This window comes from Adiantum capillus-veneris, chromosome 27, assembly GCF_014529385.1.
Source record: "Adiantum capillus-veneris isolate H3 chromosome 27, ASM1452938v2, whole genome shotgun sequence".
Classification (NCBI taxonomy): Eukaryota; Viridiplantae; Streptophyta; class Polypodiopsida; order Polypodiales; family Pteridaceae; genus Adiantum; species Adiantum capillus-veneris.
Window position 1 is genome coordinate 62,789,498 of NC_140957.1, and position 23,813 is coordinate 62,813,310.

At 42.9% G+C, this 23,813-nt stretch overlaps 1 protein-coding gene across 3 annotated transcripts in view; it reads left to right on the forward strand.

Annotated features, from left to right (window-relative positions):
• Positions 1–23,813, forward strand: part of LOC147422083 (thioredoxin H-type-like) — a 53,479-nt gene that overhangs the window by 7,351 nt on the left and 22,315 nt on the right. The window contains exons 3-4 of one of the 3 annotated variants that reach the window (XM_086503326.1): positions 11,298–11,420; positions 11,683–11,964. In XM_086503326.1, coding sequence (XP_086359452.1) covers positions 11,298–11,420; positions 11,683–11,829 — 270 coding nt within the window. In that variant the 3' untranslated portion in view covers positions 11,830–11,964. Of the gene's footprint in view, positions 1–11,297; positions 11,421–11,682; positions 11,967–23,813 lie in introns of those variants that run through there. The other 2 variants (XM_086503327.1, XM_086503328.1) reach the window with 2 other exon arrangements.

Genomic DNA, 23,813 nt, shown 5'->3' on the forward strand with positions numbered 1-23,813 from the left:
TTTTTAAACAGGTCACACTTTTGTAATAAGTGGTGGGTTGCCCACTTAATAATTAGGCAATTGTTAGTCCCTCTCCGGATCCAACTTGCACACATGACACGACACATGGCAAACTCACATAGAAAGAGCGGAGATCAGACTCACTTCCCAGCCTTTTTGCGAATACGGCGCACCTCGAGCCTACAGCCAAACGGGCTAGCCTCTACCACAAGGGTTGGTGTCCCATACCACCATGCCCACACCAATACACATGTGGGTAGACCTGCCAAGGCCTAGAGTCCAAGTGCGGTGATCACACCAGATGGCTTACAAATGAGACCTCAATTCTATTTATAGGACTCCTGAAACTCCCTTCAACCAAGGGTGTGTTCATTCACACGAAGGGTCGATTCACACTCGCCGGACATAGCTTGGGCGCCCATCCCTATGTCTGGGGACGTAACACTTCCCCCCTTTATTTTTAATTGCTGTCCTCAGCAATATCTTTAGTTATAAAATAGGGAAAACGATTTTTTAACGATCTAACCGACTCCCAAGTAGCTTGAGATTCAAGACAATGCTTCCACTTGAGCAAATATTTGGGGTCAGGAAGTCTTGCGAGACTTGCAGACCCTCTGATCCAAAACCGATTTGGGTTCAAGTGGAATATAATGGGTGGTGTCTTCCAAGTTCGGGACTTCCTCAGGAGGAATTACCAAGTCATCTTGTCCCGACTGTTCTTTTAGACGGCTCACGTGGAACAAGGGATGAACAGCTATGGGTCCAACTTGTAAGAAACCCCATCTTGAGATCATCCTAGATCCTAATCCACACTGTAGCAACAAAGATAAAAAATAACATGAGCATGACATCTAAAATAACCACTTCCTCATCCAGGGCTTCATTGTGCGTGATGGTGATGCCCGATGCCCGTCTCTCAAGTAGAGCATGTGTTGCATACCCCGAGCCAAGCAAGCAAGGCCTGGCTCCTCGGCTCCTTGTTGCGCTGAGAATCAATGGGCTTGGACTAGAGAGGCTGAAACCGGCCCATAGGGCGGTAGACATTGGCTTTCACCCGAAATTCTTTACTTTAGACACACACAGAGAGCACTTTGTAAAGGTAACCTGTAACGAGGATTAACACCTAAGTACACACACGGCTCGGAAGCTAGAATGCTCCGAGCAGACACCGACAACCTGTAGGCCCCAAAATTGGCGCCCCTTTCGGTATTTCTTTATTCTTTAACAGAGGGAATAAAACTTGTGATCTCCTACAAGCTGCCCCGCATAATCTAGGCTAAGAAACACCTGTTCTGGCCCGATTTCGGCACCATAACTGTACTAGGACGCTTCAGAGTCAGTATCCCCACGCAATAGGTAACTTTCCCGACGCATACGGACACTTTGCAAAACCTGGCGAGAATCTGCAGCACTCTGAATTCTCTGTTTTTTGCCCCGAAAATGCGCCAGTTCACCTGTACTGCGGTCCCCTCGCGTCCCCGAACCTCTTGGGGGTATTAGGGTCCGTTTAGGGCCGAAACCCTAAACCTGCAAAAATACACAGCAGGCTGTAATTCTCTGTTTTGGGCTCCGTTTCGCGTGCCGGTCGCATCTGTAGCAAGACCTCGAGCTTCTGCACCTGTAGGGCTACTTGCCCTTTGAATCGGACAAGATTTCTGGCGTGAAACCTCTCCAAATTCACCTGTACCTGTGGGGGATTAGCCGCTAGCTAATCCAGTACCTGTGCAAGAGGCTCTTGCCTCGGCAATCGCGCATGAACCCACATAATTGTACATTGGTCAAATGAAAAGCCCACTAGTGGGGCATAACATACTGCTCGTAGGGGAGAGAGAGAGCAGTGCGTAGCGTGCGGGGCATCACTCCTGGCACCGCACTATACATAAGAGGGAAAGGAAGCACTCCATAGCTCTTAACTTGTGACAGACTGCAAAAGAGGCCTCCTCCCAGCTTAAAAATCAGCGCCCATTTTTCCCTTGTGAGGCAAGTGCACAGAAATGTGCCACTTGGCGCATTTACAAGCATTTTCCCGTTTTGGGTTCGTCGCTTAAAAATATCCTAACCGGTTGCCCAATTGACTTTGCGGCAGAGTTGTAAAATGTTCCCCTAGTCATACCAGAGGTAAGGACGCGAACACATTTCTCGGCCCAAAATAGCAGTTCCCTAAATTTTAGGAGATGCTTCTGTTGGGCTCCCACTGGTCTTCTGACCATCTATCCTCATTGGGACCGCATCAAAAAATGCAATGTTGCCCAACTATCGGATACTTTCTATTGGTAGTCACACCTTGACTTTGGGCCTTTATTGAGTTCGCTTCCTAGTATCCACCAACTTGCTAAGTGCGACGGGGGAACCTATATGATCTTGCTCTGAGCCTAGACATCCTCTTACCATACGAATTCCAGTGCCGACCACTACCCATCTGCGAGTGAAACTACCGTTCACGTTGGCCATGCAATGTCCGACTGTTTGCTGCTTCAAGAAGAGGGTCTCAAAAATAAAACAAAACCCCTTGGAAAGAAACCAACAACTAAAGTTAGCAGTTGCCACGTCCTCGTGACATAGTTAACAGTTGCCACGTCCCCGTGACATACCCCCCTTTTGAAATCGCAAACGTCCTCGATTGCAGACCATAAATACACGCCACTGATGATCTTGTGCTATTAACACTCTTTTATCATCGCATGTATCCGCAAGAAAGGTCATAACATATAGATACAAATGGCTTAATGAGGTCTTCATACTTTTGTCATTTCCATCTATTACACTGAATTCATATGTACTGTCACCAGCGTGTGACTACTATGTATCCTTTTTGTTGATTTCTTTCTTATTATTTATTTACTTTCACTTTTTGGAAACACCCCTCGGGAAATCTAACTGCCCTGCATTGCATAGCTAGTGTGGAACTGTTCAGAGGAGTCTAGGCCTGAGGGCAAGAGAGCACTAAGGTTGGACAAGGACTATGGTTAGCCAAAGTGGGGTCATTGACTAGCCAAAGTGGAATCCTTTGCTACAGAGGCTACATTTCAGTTCTGGGTGTGGCTGCAGTGTACAAAGGGGGTCAGATGACCTAGAAAGATACAATGGCAGCATCTCCTAAAATTTAGGGAACTGCTATTTTGGGACCTGAAAATGTGTTTGCGTCATTACCTCCGGAATGACAAGGGAAACATTTTCTTACTCTGCCGTGAAGTCAACTGGGCAACCGGTTGGGAGATTTTTAGGCGGCAACCCCAAAACGGGAATAGGCTGTAAATGTGCCAAGTGGCACATTTCTGTGCACTTTCCTCATGCATGAAGAAGTGGCGCTGAATTTGAAGGGAGGAGGAGCTCATTTGCAGATTTTTGTCACAGGTTAAGAGCTATGGAGTGCTTCCTTTCCCTCTTATGTACAGTGCGGTGCCAGGAGTGATGCCCTGCATGCTACGCACTGCCCTCTCTCTCCCCTATGGCAGTATGTTATGCCCCTCTAGTGGGCTTTTCAATTGACCAATGTACAGTTTTGTGGGTTCATGCGCGATTGCCGAGGCAAGAGCCTCTTGCACAGGTATTGGATTAGCTAGCGGCTAATCCCCCGCAGGTGCAGAGAATTCAGCGTGCTGCAGATTCTCGCCAGGTTTTGCAAAGTGCCCGTATGCGTCGGGAAAGTCATTCAATGCGTGGGAATACTGACTGTGAAGGGTCCTAGTACAATTATGCTGCCGAAATCGGGCCGGAACAGTTGAAATTCAGCCAAGCTTGTGCGGGGCAGCTTGTAGGGAACCACAGCGTTTATTCCCTCTTTTAAACAATAAAGAAATACCGAAAGGGGCACCTAAGTTAGGGGCCAATCTGGTGTCGGTCTTCTCATACAGATGCATTCTAGCAGCCTGTATCCCTTTCCCCTTTGTTGTGTCTTGAAAGTACAGGCAAAGTGGGCGACAAATTAAATGGGTGAAAGCAAATAAGGATTAAGTTTAAAGTCTACCGCCCTTTTTGGATTGAACAGGTTGGTTTCATGTACATTTGATGTACTAGCTCTATCATTAGCCCTCCTTTGCACACGTTGGGTTGGGGCATAAGTAGGCTGTAACCAAAGGGCTTCAAGGTAAAGCTGCAATACATTTGGTGACTCTGACAGTTCATGCTCTTCCATCCACTTTGCATCCATAGGCGGATAGTTCTTGAACTTCACCAAATAGCGTCTTGCAACTTGTCCTTTAACTTTTCTGGACTTGTGTGCCAAAACTTGCTCAGGTACCAGGATCTCATCAAGTTCCTCAACTTCTGGCTGATCCTCATCTGGCATATCTTCTGGCACATCACCCACGAAGGGTCTTAGAAGACTCACATGAAACGCATTATGAATCTTCCACGCATTAGGCAATTTCAGCCTGTAAGCCACATCGCTGATCTTGTCAAGCACTTGAAAAGGCCCATAGTAACGCATGCTGAGCTTAGGAAACAGCCGTTCCTTGCCCTTCATCTTCTTTAACCTTGCCTTTTCGAACCTTAACAGAACCCAATCACCAGGTGATAACAACAATTCACGACGGTGACGATCAACAGCCTTTTTGTGCTTTGCCCGAGTCTTCTCCAAGGCAACTTTAATCTTCTTATACGTCTCATCCATGTTCTCACCATATCGATCTGCCTCAAAGATCTTGTCCTTTGTATGCAAAATGGGAGGAACCTTTTTGCCGCCTTCAACAATCTCGAAAGGTGCTTTGCCAGCAGACGAATGCACCGTATTATTGTACGCATACTCAAGCACATGCAAATACTGTTCCCACTTGCCCTTATTATCTGACACATAGCATTTCAGTAGATCTAAGACAGTAGAATTAGCCTCTTCTGACTATCCATCAGTTTGTGGATGAAACGAAGACGAGAACTTGAGCGTAGTGCCCATGTTCTCAAACAATCCTCTCCAGAACAAACTGGTCATGCGAGGATCACGATCACTGATAATCGATTGTGGCATACCATGGTACTTAAACACATTGTACATGAACAAGCGTGCCATTTGGTCAGATTTTATCTTGTTCCTGACAGGGATAAAATGGGCCTGCTTGTTGAACCTGCAGATAATGGTCCATATACCATCACTCCCTGTTGGCGTCCTTGGAAGATCAAAGATAAAGTCCATAGCAATGCTTTCCCATGGCCTATCCGGAATTGGCAATGGTTGTAACAACCCTGGTGCCTTTTGCCTGTCAAACTTGACCTTTTGGCAAACTATGTATGCTCGCTCAAAGGCATCCACATCTCTCCTCAAGGTAGGCCAATAGAAGAACGTCTCTACCGCTTTAACTGTTGCATCAATGCCACGATGCCTTGCATACGGTGGGACATGACTCTCTTCCATGACCTTATGTCACAATGGCCTAGTGACACAAAGTCTGCCATGCATCATCATAAAACCATCTCTGAGGAGGTAGTGCTCGTGATGTTGCCCCTCTTGTAACTGTTCAAAGATCCTTGCAAAATCTTCATCAGCAGTATACTGTTTCTTCATGTCATCTAACTCATGATGATAAGGAATTGACACAGCTGAAATTTGTGGCTTTCTTGATAATGCATCAACCACAACATTCTTCTTGCCTTCCACATGCATAATCTGGAAGTGGAACATGGAAAGAATGTTTGCCCATCGCATATGCTTTTCGGATAACTTTGAATGTGTCAAGAAGTATCGCAAGGTTTGATGATTTGTTTGGACAACAAAATCAGCACCTAAGAGGTAGTGCTTCCAACTAGAAAGCGCATGAATCACGGGCAAGAGCTCTTTCTCATAGACTTGCATAGTCCTCTCTGCCCTTGCAAAATTCGGCTTTCATAAGCTACTACCTGTCCATCTTGCATTAGCATTGCTCCGATGCTACTGCCACACGCGTCACATTGGTCCACGAATGACTTCCTGAGATCTGGCAAAACAATAACTGGATCTGAAGTCAACTTTTCCTTTAAGAGACTAAAAGCTGAAATCTCTTTTTGGGTCCATCTGAAAGTGACCTCTTTCTTTTGTAAAGCGTGAAGAGGCGATGCTATCTCTGCAAAATTTCTGATAAACCTTCTATAGTAGGAACACAAGAAGCTTCTGACATTGTGCACAGTCTTCAAGTCTGGCCATGTCTTGATAGCTTCGACCTTTGCGGGATCCATTCTAACACTATCCTTTGAGACTATGTGGCCAAGAAAGTGGATCTCTTCGAGGAAGAATTCACTTTTCTTAGGATGGACAAGTAACCTGTGATTGTGCAGCTCTTCGAACACAATGGTCAAGTGACACCTATGCTCCTCTTCATTCTTCGAATACACTATCATGTCATCGAAGAACGTTCCAACAAACTCTTGATGCGAGCGGAAAATCCGGTCCATCATTCTGTTGAACGTGGTAGGAGCATTTGCTAGCCCAAACGACATCACTAGAAACTCATAAAGACCAAATGTCGTTCTAAACGCAGTCTTGTGCACATCCTCTTGCCTTATACGAATCTGATGGTACCCACTCTTAAGGTCTATCCTGTTGAAAATTGCAGCACCCTCTAAACGACCGAGAATATCATCAATTCTAGGAATAGGGAACCTATTCTTGATGGTATTCTTATTCAACGCACTGTAATCAATACACATGCGCCATGAGCCATCCTTCTTCTGCACTAGGAGCACTGGGGAGCAAAAGGGTGAAGAACTAGGCTGAATCAGCCCCTTCTCTAATAACTCCTCAACCTGGCCCATAATCTCTTTCTGTTGCGCCGCACTAACCTTGTAGGGAGGTCTATTTGGTGGGCTACACCCTGGCACCAAATCTATCCGATGGTCCTCAGGTCTCTCTGGCGGCAATTGCGATGGTAATGAATCAGAAAAACAGTCACTAAACTTTTGCAAAAATGCTGACCTTTCTTTATCTAACACAGATAAATTTGACTGATCACTATCTGAGACATCACGTGCAAAAATCAAGTAACTAGAAAGATGATTCTTTATTACAGAAGTGATAGCAGAAACAGATACAATAGGGACTGACACTCCTTTAAGCTTTACATCCAAGATGTGAGTTTTGCCCCTATGCTGTACAGTGATCTTTTTGTTGTAGGCATCCAAGACTCCATGCACTCGGAACATCCACGGGATCCCCAACATGGCGTCACAACCTTTCAGCGGCATGATGTAAAACTCTTCAGTGTCCACATAGGACTGAATATGCAGACGCAGTTTTCCAATGATGGGAGTAACACACTCTGAGTAGCCAGGACATGCCAACCCTGTCTCTGCTGTGTACCCCATCTCTTCAGCTCTGATGCCCAGCTTCATAGCTAACTCTGGTGAGATAAAGTTGGCTTTGGCACCTGGATCAAAGAAGATGAGTGTCGTCTGATCCCTAACTTTACCCCATGCCCTGCATAACTAACTGGCATCTGTGATGGGCCTGTCACCCACCATGTCTGGCACTAAACCTGCCGTGGGTTTAGGCTTCTTGCCTTTCTGGTCTTCTTTATCCTCTGAGTCAGCTGGTCTTTTCCTTTGTGGACAATTGATAGAAAAGTGACTAGGTTGCTCGCATATAAAGCATTTGTTGGCCATTAGGACCTTCTTTTCCTCGAGCGGCTTGTGCACAAAAGGCTTCCTTTTCTGTTTCTTTGCCAGTGCTTCGGAAGTCTCGGCTGAATCCTTGTCTTTGGTGGCCTTTTTTGACCCCTGTGACGCATCAGGAGCCGTTTTCACAAAGGGCTTCTTCGCTGAATTTTTCTTTTGCTGCCCTCCTTTGTCACTGCTCGGAAATCCACTGTCCTCTCCTTTCAACAAGGCAAGACCAGTGTTATCAACTTCCATAAGCTGAGTAAGTGTAGCCACTCTGTTCTTTGTACAGTAATCGCGAAACCCTTTAGGCAGCCCACAACAGTACTTCTCTATCTGCTCTGTCAATGGCACAAATCTGTAGGAGGTCACTGAGAGTAACGCTTTACAAAACCTCCTATTGTACTCCAGCAAGCTCTTGCACGAAGCTGAAGTAAGTTGGTGCCAATCTGTCATGACGTTGGCTTCAAATTCATTTGACAGCCAAGCAAATGCAAACATTGCTTTAAGTAAACCCAAGTGGCGGGTGCGTGTCCTTGCATTAACAATGTCGTCCACCATGTAAGCGCATTGTCCTTTAAGAAAGTGGCAGCTTTCCTGACCTTCGAGGCCTCTCTAAATTCCCTCCCGCATAAGCTGTATCAAACTGCTGGAGGAAAGTGAGCGCCTTTGTCTTATCCTCGAAACCATTGAAGGTACTGAACTTTACCGCTGCACCACCTTCTTTGTAAGCCTTCGGCTTCTCTAGTGCCCCCAAGTTGTCATACGGAATGGTCTGCAACATGGGCATTGTAGTAGGCATGATCGGCACATCTTGGCCATTCACATTTTGTGTCAGAGGTGCGATATATCTGGCTGTTGTCTAGAAAAACCAGCCATGCCAAAATGACCCTGTGGCACCCCAAACTGGCCCTGGTTGCAGTGGAAACCTTGCTGCATGCCGATACTACCATACATGGGGTTTGGCATGATGCCTTGCATACCCCCGAACACTGTTCCTGGCATGTACGGCTGACTTCTAGGCGTATAACCAGCCATACTTTGGAGCACTGATCCACCCCCGAAGTACCCAGGATGTATCGTGGGTGTTGGAAAACTGAGTGCATTGCCTGGTATCCAGCTCCCTGTCCATTGAAGACAGCATGTTGGCTCTGAAAGGTGGCGGGCTGAACTGGCATAACCTTTGGAATAGGTGTTCTAGCCACCTGTTCAAGCACGGGAGGAACCTCCTTTGGAGCCCCCGACTCCGCAACATGCGAGTGTTCCCTTTACTCCTGCGCCACATGAAGTACCTGGGCTTGAGCATCAACAAGCTTCGTATGCGGCGTAGGTTGCCTATTTTACTGTTGCACTGGTGGCGCTTGCAAGAACTCCATAAACCTCGGATTCTGCACCAGCTGCGAAAAGACATTCACCGCGGCAACTAACTGAGTCTTGAACGCATCATCCTCAAGTTGCCCAATCATAAAGCCCTGTACTATTGGAGGGACATTCACGTTGACAAGAGGTACAGATTGACGTGGCTGTGAGCTCTCGCCAATCTCAAAAACCATAGGAATCTCCTGCCTGTCCTTTGAAGAGGAACCCTCTTCCATAATTCCCTTCCCCTTGTCGGCCATAGTGTAATCCCCTCGTTCCTGCTCTCTATGTCTTTACCCAAAACAATCGAGGCTCACTCTTTTAGGAAAAAGTGATTGATGTCCCGGCAACGGAACCATGAAACCGACCCGTAGGGCGGTAGACGTTGGCTTTCACCCGAAATTCTTTACTTTAGACACACACACAGAGCACTTTGCAAAGGTAACCTATAACGAGGATTAACACCTAAGTACACACACGGCTCAAAAGCTAGAATGCTCCAAGCAGACACCGACAACCTGTAGGCCCCAAAATTGGCGCCCCTTTCGGTATTTCTTTATTCTTTAACAGAGGGAATAAAACCTGTGATCTCCTACAAGCTGCCCCGCATAATCTAGGCTAAGAAACACCTGTTCTGGCCCGATTTCGGCAGCATAACTGTACTAGGACGCTTCACAGTCAGTATCCCCACGCAATAGGTGACTTTTCCGACGCATACGGACACTTTGCAAAACCTGGCGAGAATGTACAGCACGCTGAATTCTCTGTTTTTTGCCCCGAAAATGCGCCAGTTCACCTGTACAGCGGTTCCCTCGTGTCCCGGAACGTCCTGAGGGTATTAGGGTCCGTTTAGGGCCGAAACCCTAAACCTGCAAAAATACACAGCAGGCTGTAATTCCCTGTTTTGGGCTCCGTTTCGCGTGTTGGTCGCATCTATAGCAAGACCTCGAGCTCCCGCACCTGTAGGGCTACTTGCCCTTTGAATCGGACGAGATTTCTGGCGTGAACCCTCTCCGAATTCACCTGTACTTGTGGGGGATTAGCCGCTAGCTAATCCAGTACCTGTGCAAGAGGCTCTTGCCTCGGCAATCGTGCATGAACCCACATATCTGTACATTGGTCAAATGAAAAGCCCACTAGTGGGGCATAACATACTGCTCGTAGGGGAGAGAGAGAGAGAGCAGTGCGTAGCGTGCAGGGCATCACTCCTGGCACCGTACTGTACATAAGAGGAAAAGGAAGCACTCCATAGCTCTTAACCTGTGACAGACTGCAAAAGAGACCTCCTCCCAGCTTAAAAATCAGCGCCCATTTTTCCCTTGTGAGGCAAGTGCACAGAAATGTGCCACTTGGCGCATTTACAAGCATTTTCCCGTTTCGGGTTCGCCGCTTAAAAATATCCTGACCGGTTGCCCAGTTGACTTTGCGGCAGAGTTGTAAAATGTTCCCCTAGTCATACCGGAGGTAATGACGCGAACACATTTCTCGGCCCAAAATAGCAGTTCCCTAAATTTTAGGAGATGCTTCCGTTGGGCTCCCACTAGTCTTCTGACCATCTATCCTCATTGGGACCGCATCCAAAAATGCAATGTGGCCCAACTATCGGATACTTTCAGTTGGTAGTCACACGTGGACTTTAGGCCTTTATTGAGTTCGCTTCCTAGTATCCACCAACTTGCTAAGTGCGACGGGAAAACCTATATGATCTTGCTCTGAGCCTAAACATCCTCTTACCATATGAATTCCATCTGCGGGTGAAACTACCGTTCACATTGGCCATGCAATGTCTGACCGTTTGCTACTTCAAGAAGAGGGTCTCAAAAATAAAACAAAACCCCTTGGAAAGAAACCAACAACGAAAGTTAGCAGTTGCCACGTCCTCGTGACATAGTTAACAGTTGCCACGTCCCCGTGATAGAGTCTAACCAGAAGACACACATAAGATAAGAAATTTTGTTGCACAAAGCAAAGAGAGACTATGGGGCTTCAAGCTCACATTTGAGTCACGCATGCACTCTCTCATGCATGCATCTTTACACGAGAGAGGGAAAGAGAGAGTCCTTTGCAAATTAAGCGTAGGTCTACACTTTGACAAAAGCATGTTGTCTTATCATGTCTTAAAGTATGATTCTATGGTAGCTGCATGTGTAACATTTGGTTTATTGGTGATGTTGAACTATACGGCTGGCATATAGATCTTTAAAGAAATGGGTCAATGTACAAAAGCTAATGAGCTCACAGACTCTTTGACATTATGGTGTCCATTCCTTGTAAGGTTTTTGGTTTAGAAGCTTTGTGTTTTTGTCAAGCAACAATAGGAGTTCTGCGTCTTAGGGAGATCTTGGTTAGAAGCAATTGACATGTTTTCTGAATTGCAGGTCGTCGTTGCTTTTAAGGCCAGTTGGTGTGGCCCTTGTAGAATGATGGCCCCTGTCTTCAGTGAGCTTTCACGAAAGTTTCCCCAAACTATATTTCTCAAGATTGATGTTGATGAAATGCAGGTATCTTATCTCATGTGTGTGCATGCATGTGTCCGTGTGTGCACGCGCGCGCGCGCGAGAGAGAGAGAGAGAGAGAGAGAGAGAGAGAGAGAGAGAGTGAGAGAGTTCAGTACCGTACCGTATGTCATTTGTGAGGATTTACTCCAAATTATCTAAAAATTATTACAAAACCATTAAAATCGATTTTCTTTAAGAAAAGAGGATGATGTATGTTTGGAACATTCTTAGGTGGTTCTTTTACTGCGTTCTTGTAATGATTTAGGACATTTCAGCACAATGGAATGTACAAGCCATGCCAACTTTTATCATCATAAAGGACAGTAAAGAGCTTGACAGAGTTGTGGGGGCAAATAAAGAAGAGCTTGAGAAGCGCCTTGCATTTCATGTCCAGAATTTTTCCAACAGCTAGCCTTCTTAAATTAGGATCCAAAATTGGTTAATTAATCAGATGCAATTTTGTTTATGAAAAGCTTTCACATTGTTTCCACAACTAGTCTAGTTCGAAACCGGTAGTCTAGTATATAAATTTTTTGTGGTGTAGAAATTTTGTTCTTTTGGTTTGTCGAAGTGATACTCTCTTCAACAAACATACTCTCGTCTTTGCTTTATTATAAAGAAAAGTCTTTTTTTTAATAATGATAAGCAAAATCTATATTAAAAAAGGAAGAAGTTACAAGGCGGGGAAGGAGGCAATCCCAATTATGAAGAAAAGTTGCAAACCACATCAAGATATGAAATTCATATTTCCGAGACGAACTCAAGAACAATCCCTAAGCATTGCACAAAGTTTGCACAATTAATATTATTTCATAATTTGATTTTTCATGAGCCTAATTAGAATGCCCCATAGGCCATTTTATGATTGGCATGTGCATGCGAATGTCTTGTTCCATCTCAGGCTACATAAGCCACTCAAACTCTTGTTAAGCAAACAATTTTTGCAACACTTTTTGCTAATGATTCGACATAATGATAAGTAAACTTCGTGGTTGTGAGATAATCGAAAAAGAGCCATTGCATTGTCCTTTGCCTCCATTGCCTAGCATGGGTGTCACCCCCTTCCTCTAAAAGTGTGCAATAAAACAGTGAAAGCAAAGAGGATAGAAACAATGGCACATGAGAGAAACAAGAGAGAAGACAATGGATAAAAGGATGGCAAGCCCAATAACTCTAAGAGACAAACTCTGCAAATGATTCGGCGACAAAAGACATTGTCATATATGCCACGTACATAGTCAGCCAGAGAAAGGCCGGGCAAATAAAGTCGCACAAGGAAGTTGATGGAATGGCCAACTATGGAACTAGTGGCTAAAGAATTATATAGGAAGTAACCTAAGACGAGCGTTGCCTAGCCTATTCGTGGAGATCGAGGACGTAAAGGCTTCTTGCACCACCTTCCCCCTCTTAAAAACTAATGTGGGGATCTAAAGATGTCTTTATCTTCAACTAGTCTTGCTTGGTGGGCCTCGCTATATAACATCTATAATAGATAGTAGGACATATGCAAATTGACATTTAGCATTGCGCACTAAAGGAAACAGGAGCATGAGTAATTTGGCAACGGTGGCATTGTGTGAAAAGGATATACATTTGACTTTTACGTGTTCTAAAGCGCCCAACAATAGTGAGTGCAGCAAGAGTGTCTATTTCATGTGTCTCACGACCTCGTTTGTTGCTATATGCGAGGTCTACTGCCGTGCAAGAGGGACACATTTCTAGATTGTGAACAAGGATGCTACATTGCATACTCCAATCTTTATATAGTGCAGTAATTTCAAACCATGACCTAGCATATGGACGGTGAGCTAGTTTCAACTTGGTTACAATTCGCTCCTTGGCTTCTTGGCGCTTGGACTGTAACCTCATAAGACTTGAGAACTTCATATTGACACCTAGTATGGGACAAATGAGGACATATATAGTATGGATTTAATTGTTTGGGTCTAAAGTAAAGATGCACAAGGTGCATTTACTATTGTAATACAGTACATGTATTCACTACTTATGCATTTACTATTTTAATACACAACATGTATTGGCTAGTGTATGCAAAGAGTTGCATCGAATTTATAGTTCTGAAAACAACGTCCAAGTAAACTGAACCAAACAAAATAATGTGAAAATTTCTAAAACAAGTAAATGAACAAAGCGTTAAAATGAATTGCAATATGAAATGAAGTGCTTTACTGACCTGCAATGTTGTATTGGCACTTTTCAATTGTTCACTCTACAAGCCGATATTTGAGTCAAGCTACAAGAAAGGAATGTGAATAGTTAAACTTTATGTCATGCAATGAAACATCACATATCGAAATTGCAAACTATATATTGCACGTCATGCAGAAGTGCCATACAAAAGTATAGTGGAGAGTTGGCACTATGGTCTCTCCAAAAATTTTAAGAAATGGAAGCTGTGCCCTGCCCCGTAGCGTGAATGTGTTGCGCCAAGCAAGCACACATAGTCCTGGGGAATTGGATGCAGATAAAAAACCTTGCAGTGTAGTACAACTCGAGTTGCTCTTGTGCAATTGAAACGTCGAGTGTTGTGAATATATGTTCTCCCTACCAAACACAAAACACACATTAAAATAAATACAGGGGATGTAGTATATTGATTAAGCATAAAGAGAAACATATCTAATTTTATGTTCTATGTCGAAGGTCTGGTACATAGAGAGTTATGGGTGCTTTTCGATAGATTTTTCCTTGCTAAAATTGCATTATCTCCCTCTTCTCGGCTTTGGGAATAAAGGTGTTAAGCTAAGGCGGAGGGACCATGTCAAAGGAAGCATTAAGGAGTGAGCACACATAGAAGGAAGGAATCTGGGAAGAGAGAGAGAGAGAGAGAGAGAGAGAGAGAGAGAGAGAGAGAGAGGGAGCGACAGAGTGGAGTGCCTCTGAATACAAAGAAGCTTAGTAGATGCGGACTTGCAACACCTCCTTGCTCAACATGGTGTTGCTCTTGGGTGCCTGCTCATCTTGTGAAAGATCGTCAAGGGCCTTCAAGTCTTCCTTTTCCAACCCCTCTCCTTCCACCCCCTCTTCGGCCTCGAAAGCTTAGTGTAACTCTCTCTCTCTCTCTCTCTCTCTCTCTCTCTCTCCCCCCCCCCCCCCCCCCCCCCCCCCCCCCCCCCCCCTCCCCTTTGAAAAGAACCGTAATAATTTGGCTAGCTACAAATGAATTGTACACAATGATTCATGCCCCAAAGAACCTCTTTTGCCTTGAAATTCTATACACAAGCATAAAACGGTTCAATTCATTATTTTCTCATTCTTCCCCTCCTTTGGTGTAGCGTCCGCTTAGCCTCTCTACTCTCGACAACCTTATCAAACCCTACATGTTCCTCTCTCTCTCTCTCTCTCTCTCTCTCTCTCTCTCTCTCTCTCTCTCTCTCTCGCCCTCTCCCTCCTGCCATTCTCATTGACTGCAGATCACCTCTCTGCATCACCTCTTCTTGCCCTTCTCTCCAAGTTGCTCACGTCCCTTCAATTCCTCCTATTGCACTTATTGCAGCATGTGACCCTGTTCCTCCAACTCCAATATCTTGCTCTCAACCTCGGCAACCTTCTACTCTCTCTCACCAACCCCCTCTTTCCGCTCTTGGCTATGTACACTATGTGCCTCTCCAGGCCACCCTTCGCATCTGTAGTTGATGGCCTCCCACATGCTCCCTCTCCACTCCTTGAATCTACAGCTCTCAACGAGTGTAGATTCCCTCTACAAGTTCCTCTCTCTCTCTCTCTCTCTCTCTCTCTCTCTCTCTCTCTCTCTCTCTCTCTCTGGCAAAGAGTGGCCATGAGGGCTAGCGTAAGGGTTTGAGAATGGGTAATGATTTCAACATTGAAACTCAGGTAAAGCCCACCAGAGCATGTATGTATGCATTCTAATGGCGACAATCGAGCGACAAACATTCTTAAGAGCATAAGATGATAAGTGACAGAGCATACGTAAAACTGGTTGTTGCGCAGGTATGCAAGAAAGTCATGTTGGGGCTCTCTTCAAGTTCCCTTAACTACATAATGGATTGCTAAGGTGCAAGTGCAAAGCTTGTTCATGACGCAGTCTGTCATTGTCAAGGTGTTTTGCCTTTTGATTGAGAGTGTTGCCTAAGGACTACGCATATTGATATAACAAATTTGTCATGCTTGGTAGAGCATATGCAAAGGAGCACCTTCTGTGCATACTTATTTTGAAAGCCTGTAATAAGTAAGCACAATTGAGAAGGGCAAAGGAAAACATGCTTGTTAGTGCCTGATGTGTTAGGGCACTTACTTTTTGATTGTAACGAAGGTCTTAGCTTTAAGCCTTAGGGGTTTGTTTACACAAGGACTTTATGCCCAGGTAGTTTTAAACATTCGAATGGTCATATGGCATGTAGTAGTTTTTGCAGGTAACCAACGGGCAGTTGGCAGTTGGTTTTCCTTCTTGTTAGTGTTTTTGCTATTTTTGAGAATGTAATGAACGTTGATGATAAATACAGGGTAGCGCAATACTTTCTCTTGCTTAGCCATGGTCTCTTGTGTTCACACAGATTGTAGTTTTCATGGTGTAATGTGCAGTCACCTGTAGTCAATTCCTTGTATTCTATATGCGGTTTGCATTGAATATTTGTTAGGACTATAAACCCCTAACACTTTGGAGATCCTACAACTGGTTTGAATTTAGCATGAACCATATGGCACTCAGGAATGCAGTAGGGAACTGATATGTTGGTTGACATAGACCACATGTAGGAATTCTCAAATTGGGTAACCCCGCAAAAAGAGTCTGAGGAATATGTAACAAAGTTTTTGGAGGAGTTCTTTCCGAATCTTCCAGGGGAAATCAAAATTGCAGTTGTTGACAAGGTAGTTACATCATTTTTACCTTTGGGGGCATGCAATTTACCTTCATGTTATAATGTGTATGAAAGGAAAGTGTTGGTATACTATTTAAGAAAGAAAAGAAGAAACAATGTATGAGTGGGTCAGGGCAAAGGTCCAATTTACCACAACACTCATATGGCACAAGGTTTAGATTGAGACGAGAGTTCGTTGCAAGGGGAAGACAAGAAGAAGAGTTGGGTAGTGATGACCAAGAAGAACCTGTAAGGGGGCTTGCTGTAGGAGAAGAAACTGTTGAGGCGGGGACTGTAATGCAAGCACCTGAACACGGGCTGCAGGAGACCCCACCTGCAAACCAAGGAGGCCAACAAACAACTCCTCCCACAGCAGACCCACTTTTGGGACAATTGGTTAATGTAATGCTAACTCAGACAATCTTAAGGGCAAGAAGACAATTGCAATTTGTACCATCAGGGACATGTACTTTACCGTTCAATCCACTCCCGGTAAGAGTACTCAAACACTTCCGATACCTCCAATGGTTGTACCAAATCCCAAAGTGGGCACTGCAAAGTTCATTGGGAAAAAGTCCCAAGATGCTAACAACCACGTTGGCCAGTTTCAAACAAGGTGGTCTGCAAGTGGTTATGAGGCGTTACATCCGGATGTAGTGAAAAAAGGCATTTTGCAACAACACTGCAGGGTAAGGCCATGGATTGGTTCTTGCAATATGGCATGACAACTTTTACTGATAATAATGATTTGAGACAGAGATTTTTATTAAGGTTTAGGGAGGATAAAACACTTGAAGATATTTTGAAGGATTTGAGAAAATTGAAGCATAAAGATTTGTTGGTTGAAGATTATGCACAAAAATTTAGGAATTCGAATAATTGAATTGAGGCAGCACAACAAACTTCTATGGAGCAACTAGAGAAGTGCAGAAGTGCAGTGGCAGGGAGTTCAGAAGTGCAGTGGCAGGGAGACCCCCATTAGCAAATGCACAGGATTTTACTGATTTGGTGGAAGCAGCTGCAAGAGCTAAAAGAAAATATGGAGGTAAGACAAAACTAAAGGAGAAGAAGAAGCAAAAGATTGAGGATTCAGACTCAGAGTTAGAAGATAACGATTCAGATCAGGATACTGAGGAGGAAACTAATGCTGAAGAGGAGGATTGGTCAGAAAAGAAGAAGAAGCGGGAAAAGAAGAAGCAGAAGAAAGATAAGGGTAAGCAAAAGAGGAAAAGGATGTAGTAACTACGGATGCAGTCAATCGGGAAAACCATATTGTCAGGTTTGTCAAAGATTTCTTCATGAATATGAAAATTGTTATTATAATCTGGACTTCAGGGGAAGAAGACCTGAGTGTATTACTTAGAAAATGAGGGAGGGAGCTGCAAATGTGGCAGGTCCTCATGGTGCTAACAGGAGATATCAGGGACATGCACCTCAAAGAAGTGGAAAGGAAGTAGTAACTACAGATGCATTCAACAAAACCATTCAGGAAAAATTGCAGACAATTAGAATGAGTCAGTTTGGAATGTCGGGAAAACCATATTGTCAGGTTTATCAAAGATTTGTTCATGAATATGAAAATTGTTATTATAATCCAAACTTCAGGGGAAGAAGACCTGAGTATATTACTTAGAAAATGAGGGAGGTAGCTGCAAATGTGGTAGCTCCTCATGGTGCTAACAAGAGATATCAGGGGCCTGCATCTCAAAGAAGGTTTTGGAACCAAAATAATTGGGGATACCAGAACAGAGGTCAAAATAATATGCAGCAGTTGCAATGTAATTATTGTGGAGAAATAGGACATAGACAAGGTCTTGATTGTGAATTGTGGTGTAGACACAAAAATGATAGAGGCATTCTTATCATCAAGTACAACAACAACAATAACAATAGGGATTTGTTTACTGCTTGCACATTTTGTTTGGCGCCTGTTTGAGCGCGTATACAACACCTTGCAGTATTGTTGATAGTGGATGTACGTTGAGTTGCGGAAACTACCATATGTACCTTTTGTGGAGCCGATTTGACTTTGTTTCTGGCAGTCCCGACCGTTTCTGAGACTCAGTTCGGAGGCTCTTTCTGAGATTGGGCTGGTTTCTTGTCTGCATAACCTTTTGTGAGGGTCGTTAGTGTGAGGTTTTCTTGAGCTGGGGGATTCTCGAATGTTGAGATCCTTTTGGTGATACAGGTTGCTGGAGTAGCCCTTTTTTGTGGCCTCGCCATAGGACATGTATAGAGAGGGCTAGGTGCATTTGACACTGTGTTGGCAGTCTTGGGTCAACTTTTTGACTTTTTATGTACAGTTAGTGGTTGATGCGCCTGTCTTATGCTCTGAGAGCATTACTTTTGATGCGTTACTGATCTCTAGTGGACAGTTTTGGATTGAGATTCTGTTAGTTTTTCTTGGAAGACTCTGTCAAATTTTTCCCAGAATTACTAGTGTTTATCGCCATATTATCTTTAGCTTACAGCCATGTCATCTAGTGGTGAAAAGGATATTTACAATATCCAAAAATTTGATGGGATGAAGTTTGCTATCTGGAAAGAGCAGATTCAAGATGTTTATACAAAAAGTCCAGCTGGATCCTATCATGCAGGGCGAGTATACAGATGTTGAGTGGGAGAAACTTGATGCTAAGGCCAAATCTACCCTCTTTTGCATTTGGCCGAATCTGTGTACTTTACTATAGATGGAGAAAGGACTGCTAGAGATGTATGGGATAAGTTGTGTTCTAGTTATGAAAACAAAAGTGCCACTAATAAGGTTTTCTTGATGAAGAAGTTGTTTGACCTTCGTATAAACGAGAGGGCACTATTTCTACTCACATTAATAAGTTCAATATCATGTTCACTCAGTTGACCACTCAGGGTTTGGTCTTCGATGAGAAAATCAAATGTATCTTCTTGCTATGCAGTTTACCCTCGTCTTGGGATACGTTCTGTACTCCGATTAGCAACTCAACACCTCGCACCGGTCTAGTGTACCGAGGAGATTCGCAAGAAATCTCTCGAAGGTAAGAAGGATGGTGATGCGTATGTTGCTAGTGATAGATAGAGGGGTCGCACTCAAAGTCATGCCAAAAGCAAGGAACGTGGGGGCTCACACAATAAGTCTCGGGGTTCTATGCGTAATGTCGAGTGCTATCACTGCTATAAAAAAGCGCATGTGAAGAAGGATTGTAGGAAATGGCAGCAAAGCAAGAAGGATAAACAATCCGGTGAAACTTCTAAGTCTGATGATTCAAACAAGGGCAAAGCAAAGTTAGAGGTGATCAATGTGCTAGAGTCTTCAAATGCTCCTATTGTAGAAATGCTTCCAGTGGTTGTTATGCCACTTACCTCTGACGTATTGTTCTTCACAGCAGATCTACCTGTCGAGGCTCTTGTTACAGAAGATGTGAAGTATGCACAGAATTAGATAGTAGATTCTGGTGCGAGTTTCCATGTGACACCACATAGAGAGTGGTTCTCTACTTATTTTCACTCTTGTGGCAAAGTGAGACTTGGGATGCTTATGAACTAGACATTGAGGGTGTCGAAAATGTCAAATTGTATCTAAGGAATGGCACGCACTTTACTTTATGTAATGTCAGACATGTGCCCAAGTTGACTAAGAGCTTGTTTTCTGTTGGCCAGCTTGATGATTTGGGCTACAACACCACATTTGGCAATGGTTTGTGGATAGTACGCAAAGGTAATCTTGTTGTACTTAGAGGTCAGAAGCATGGTACCTTGTATTCCATGCGTCTGTCAGATGTTGGTTATGATTACATATCTATAGCCGAGCTGCTGTCTACTGAGTTGTGGCATTGCCAACTAGGTCATATTAGCCAAAAAGGAATGATAACTCTGACTCCTTTTGGCTACTTACCTGTCTTGTCTTATGTTGACTTTCCTGTTTGTGAGCATTGTATCTATGGCAAACAAACTAGGTCTGTTCATTTACCATTGGGTCAAAAGCGAGTTGAACCTCTAGATTTAGTACATAGTGATGTTTGTGGTCCTATGTCAACCAAATCTCTAGGGGGGGCTAGCTATTTTGTGACATTCATAGATGACTCTATTCGAAAGGTGTGGGCATATCCTTTGAAACATAAGGATCAAGTTCTTCCTGTGTTCCAAAAATTCTTACCACTTGTTGAGAATCAGTCTGGCAAGAAACTCAAGCGGTTGCAAACTGACAACGGCGGAGAGTATGTCTCCAAAGAGTTTGACAATTTCTGTGCTAAAAGAGGGATTAAAAGGCAGTTTACTGTACCATACACACCAGCTCAGAATGGAGTTTCTGAGCGCATTTGCTAACTGAGCCGACGTTAGTTAGGATCTGTTAAAGATCAAAGCCTTATGAATGCACATCAAAGATGAATATGAAGAAGCAGCATTGGAGTTACACACTTTTCACATTTTTCAAAAAATGGCCATGTATTGTAATTTCCCAAATTATTTAGCCATTGTGATAATTGTAACATGTTACGGGCTCAATAAGAGTTCCAAGATGTAGAGCATAGGTGACTTAGTATACCTGGGTTGCAGATACAATAAGTGAGGAGCCTCAAAGGTATTGGGCGCCGGACATTACACATTTTAGACCTTGGCTAAAGTATAAAAGCCAACTTTGTAAAGTTTTAATCAAGTTTTGGATAATGAAATACACAGAGTGAGCTAACGGCGCTTACTCCTCTCCTTCTCGCGCTTCCTACTCTCTCCCCGGTTGTCACATTGCAGTCGCGTTTGTTGCATTGCAACCGCAGGTAAGAGCTCTACGCATTGACGTAAACACATCATGGTATTTTGTAGCTTTTGGCGTAGCCGACCCGCGGTCTAATTTCATCATAACTAGGAATTTACACTTTCAAATAAAAAACTAAGAATGGGCGAGGTATCGGGGCATCATTGCTAAGCATTTACATACATTCTAGGTCAAAAACGACCAGGTCAAAAATCCATTGCTGTTAATAATCGCAATTTTGGAACTTGATTAAAGTGGGGTTTGAGACCATAAGCATGTGTGCTTAGGTCTTATAAACATTTCCTAGAAGTTTCGTTATTTTTGGATATCATTTGATGCTGTAACGGATGTGATTTGTTTGTCGATGAGCGATTGGCTTTTGGTGATTTTAGTCACTTGAGTGTAGCTTGAGTTAAATGCGAGTTGTTAGTAAAAATCCATTGCTGTTAATAATCGCAATTTTGGAACTTGATTAAAGTGGGGTTTGAGACCATAAGCATGTGTGCTTAGGTCTTATAAACATTTCCTAGAAGTTTCGTTACGTTTGGATATCATTTGATGCTGTAACGGATGTGATTTGTTTGTCGATGAGCGATTGGCTTTTGGTGATTTTAGTCACTTGAGTGTAGCTTGAGTTAAATGCGAGTTGTTAGTTGTTTTCCGAGAGATTGACAACCTCTTATAGCCTCTATGCACTAGTCGAGAGTCAGCTTCGTACCATGGATTGACAATTTAATCGTGGTTCTCGCTAATACTGCAATAAGATAGGATGGTGAGGTTAGACATGCGTCCCACATTTGGCGTCGTTGTCGGGGACGAATAGACCTAAACTAAGGAAAACACGAGCGTCTTGTGTAGTTGTCCATTAACTTCCTCTAGGTTCACCTAGAGTAAAACTTTCTTTTTAGAAACCACATAGCTTAAGATTGTCGTCTTTTTCTGTGTAGAGGTAGCTTGGAAGTAATCATACTTGTCGAGTGCCTTTAGAATTGTAGGATTATAGAGATAGAGTAGGATTTTGAGAATGATTGATAGATGAGAGAAGTCTTAAGATCAATGCTCAGGAAACCATAAAAAACAAAAAAACTAGTGTTTGTGGACACTTTTCACAACTCCATTGCATGAAATCTAGGAGTAGGGTAAGTAGGATCCGAGGTGGATTTCAAAACATCGCTCTCTCTGAAAAAATCATCGTGAGTTGTCATTGGAAGTTGTAGAATTTCAGGTCTACGGCTAGAAATAGGACGAAAAGACTCCAAACCACTTAATCTGACTGGAGAGTAAGCTTAAAAGTTGTATGAACCAGTGGGTAAGCTCAAGGACACTTTGAGGTAAAATTTTCAAGAGCTTGCCAAAACTCAGATTATTTGCTTTTTCTTGACATTTTAGGCCAAATTAAGTTTTGACTTGATTCATAGGCTTAAAATAGCTCATGAAAAGACTGTCCAGTAAAAAAGTTCAAAAAAGTGTTCATTTTCGGTCAAAAGTAAATAATCGTGATTATCTCAGATTTGACCAAGGTTCATACCATTGACTCATTGTATGTGTACAAACAACTTTTGTAAAGGCACAAAAGATTTGGATCACCAAACTGTCGAAACACTGGGTAAAAACTAAAGTTTGTACTGACTTTTTGGAACTTGAGTGTAAATTGGGAAAAAATTTGTCTAAACTTAATGAAATTTGATTCATAGGCTTATATTGATGTGATAAACATGAGTACATGATCACTTGACCAAAAAGATGCAAAAAGTTACCAGTTGTAAATAATTGTGATTATTTACATCTGTCCCATTTTTTAACTTTTTTGATTAAGTCAGCATACCACTAGTTTTATCATGTTGTAATAATCCCACAAACCAAATTTGGTAAGATTTGGATCATTGGATTGAAAATTGTGACCAAATTTGCAAAGTTAGTCTGCAGACAGAAAACTGATGACCATTTGACCAAAAATTATCCAAACTTGATGAAATTTGGCTAGTGACCTTAACTTGAGGTGCTTAACAGATCTATGTCAAAGTTGGGACAAAAATTTACCAAAATATAGCTGGAGTAAATAATAATGATTATTTATATCTGCTTCAACACTTGAAAATTTTGCAAACTTGAGTATACCACAAGGTCAAGCATGTCAAGTAGACCCCACAAATCAATTTTGGTGAAATTTGGATCACAAAAGTGACTTAAGCCAGATTCTTGAAATCAGAGTCTGCAGACAAAATATTGTTGATAACTTGAACAAATTTTGTTCAAATTAAGTTTTAACTTGACTCAGAGGCTCAAAATAGATCATAAAAAGACTATTTAGTGAAAAAAAGTTAAAAAAATTATCCATTTTAGGTCAAAAGTAAATAATCACGATTATTTACTTTTGGCTCAAAACTATTCAAGGTTGATACCAGAGACTCTATGCATGATTACAAACATCTTTTGTGAAGGCTCATAGAGTTTGGATAGACTCTATGTATGATTACAAACATCTTCTGTGAAGGCTCATAGAGTTTGGATCACAAAACAGACCAAAAACTTGACAAAAACTAAAATCTATACTTGACTCATAGACTTATATTGATGTGTTAAACAAGTGTATATGCTCAGTTGACCAAAATTATGCAAAAAGTTACCAAAAGTAAATAATCATGATTATTTACTTTTGAAAAAAAAACCTGTAGTAAATAACCGTGATTATTTACATTTGCTCCAGAATTGAGAAATTTTGCACAACTGAGTATACTACAGGGTCAAGCACATCAAGTAGATCTACTCCATAAATCAAATTTGGTGAAATTTGGATCATAAAATTGAGACTTAAGCTAGATTATT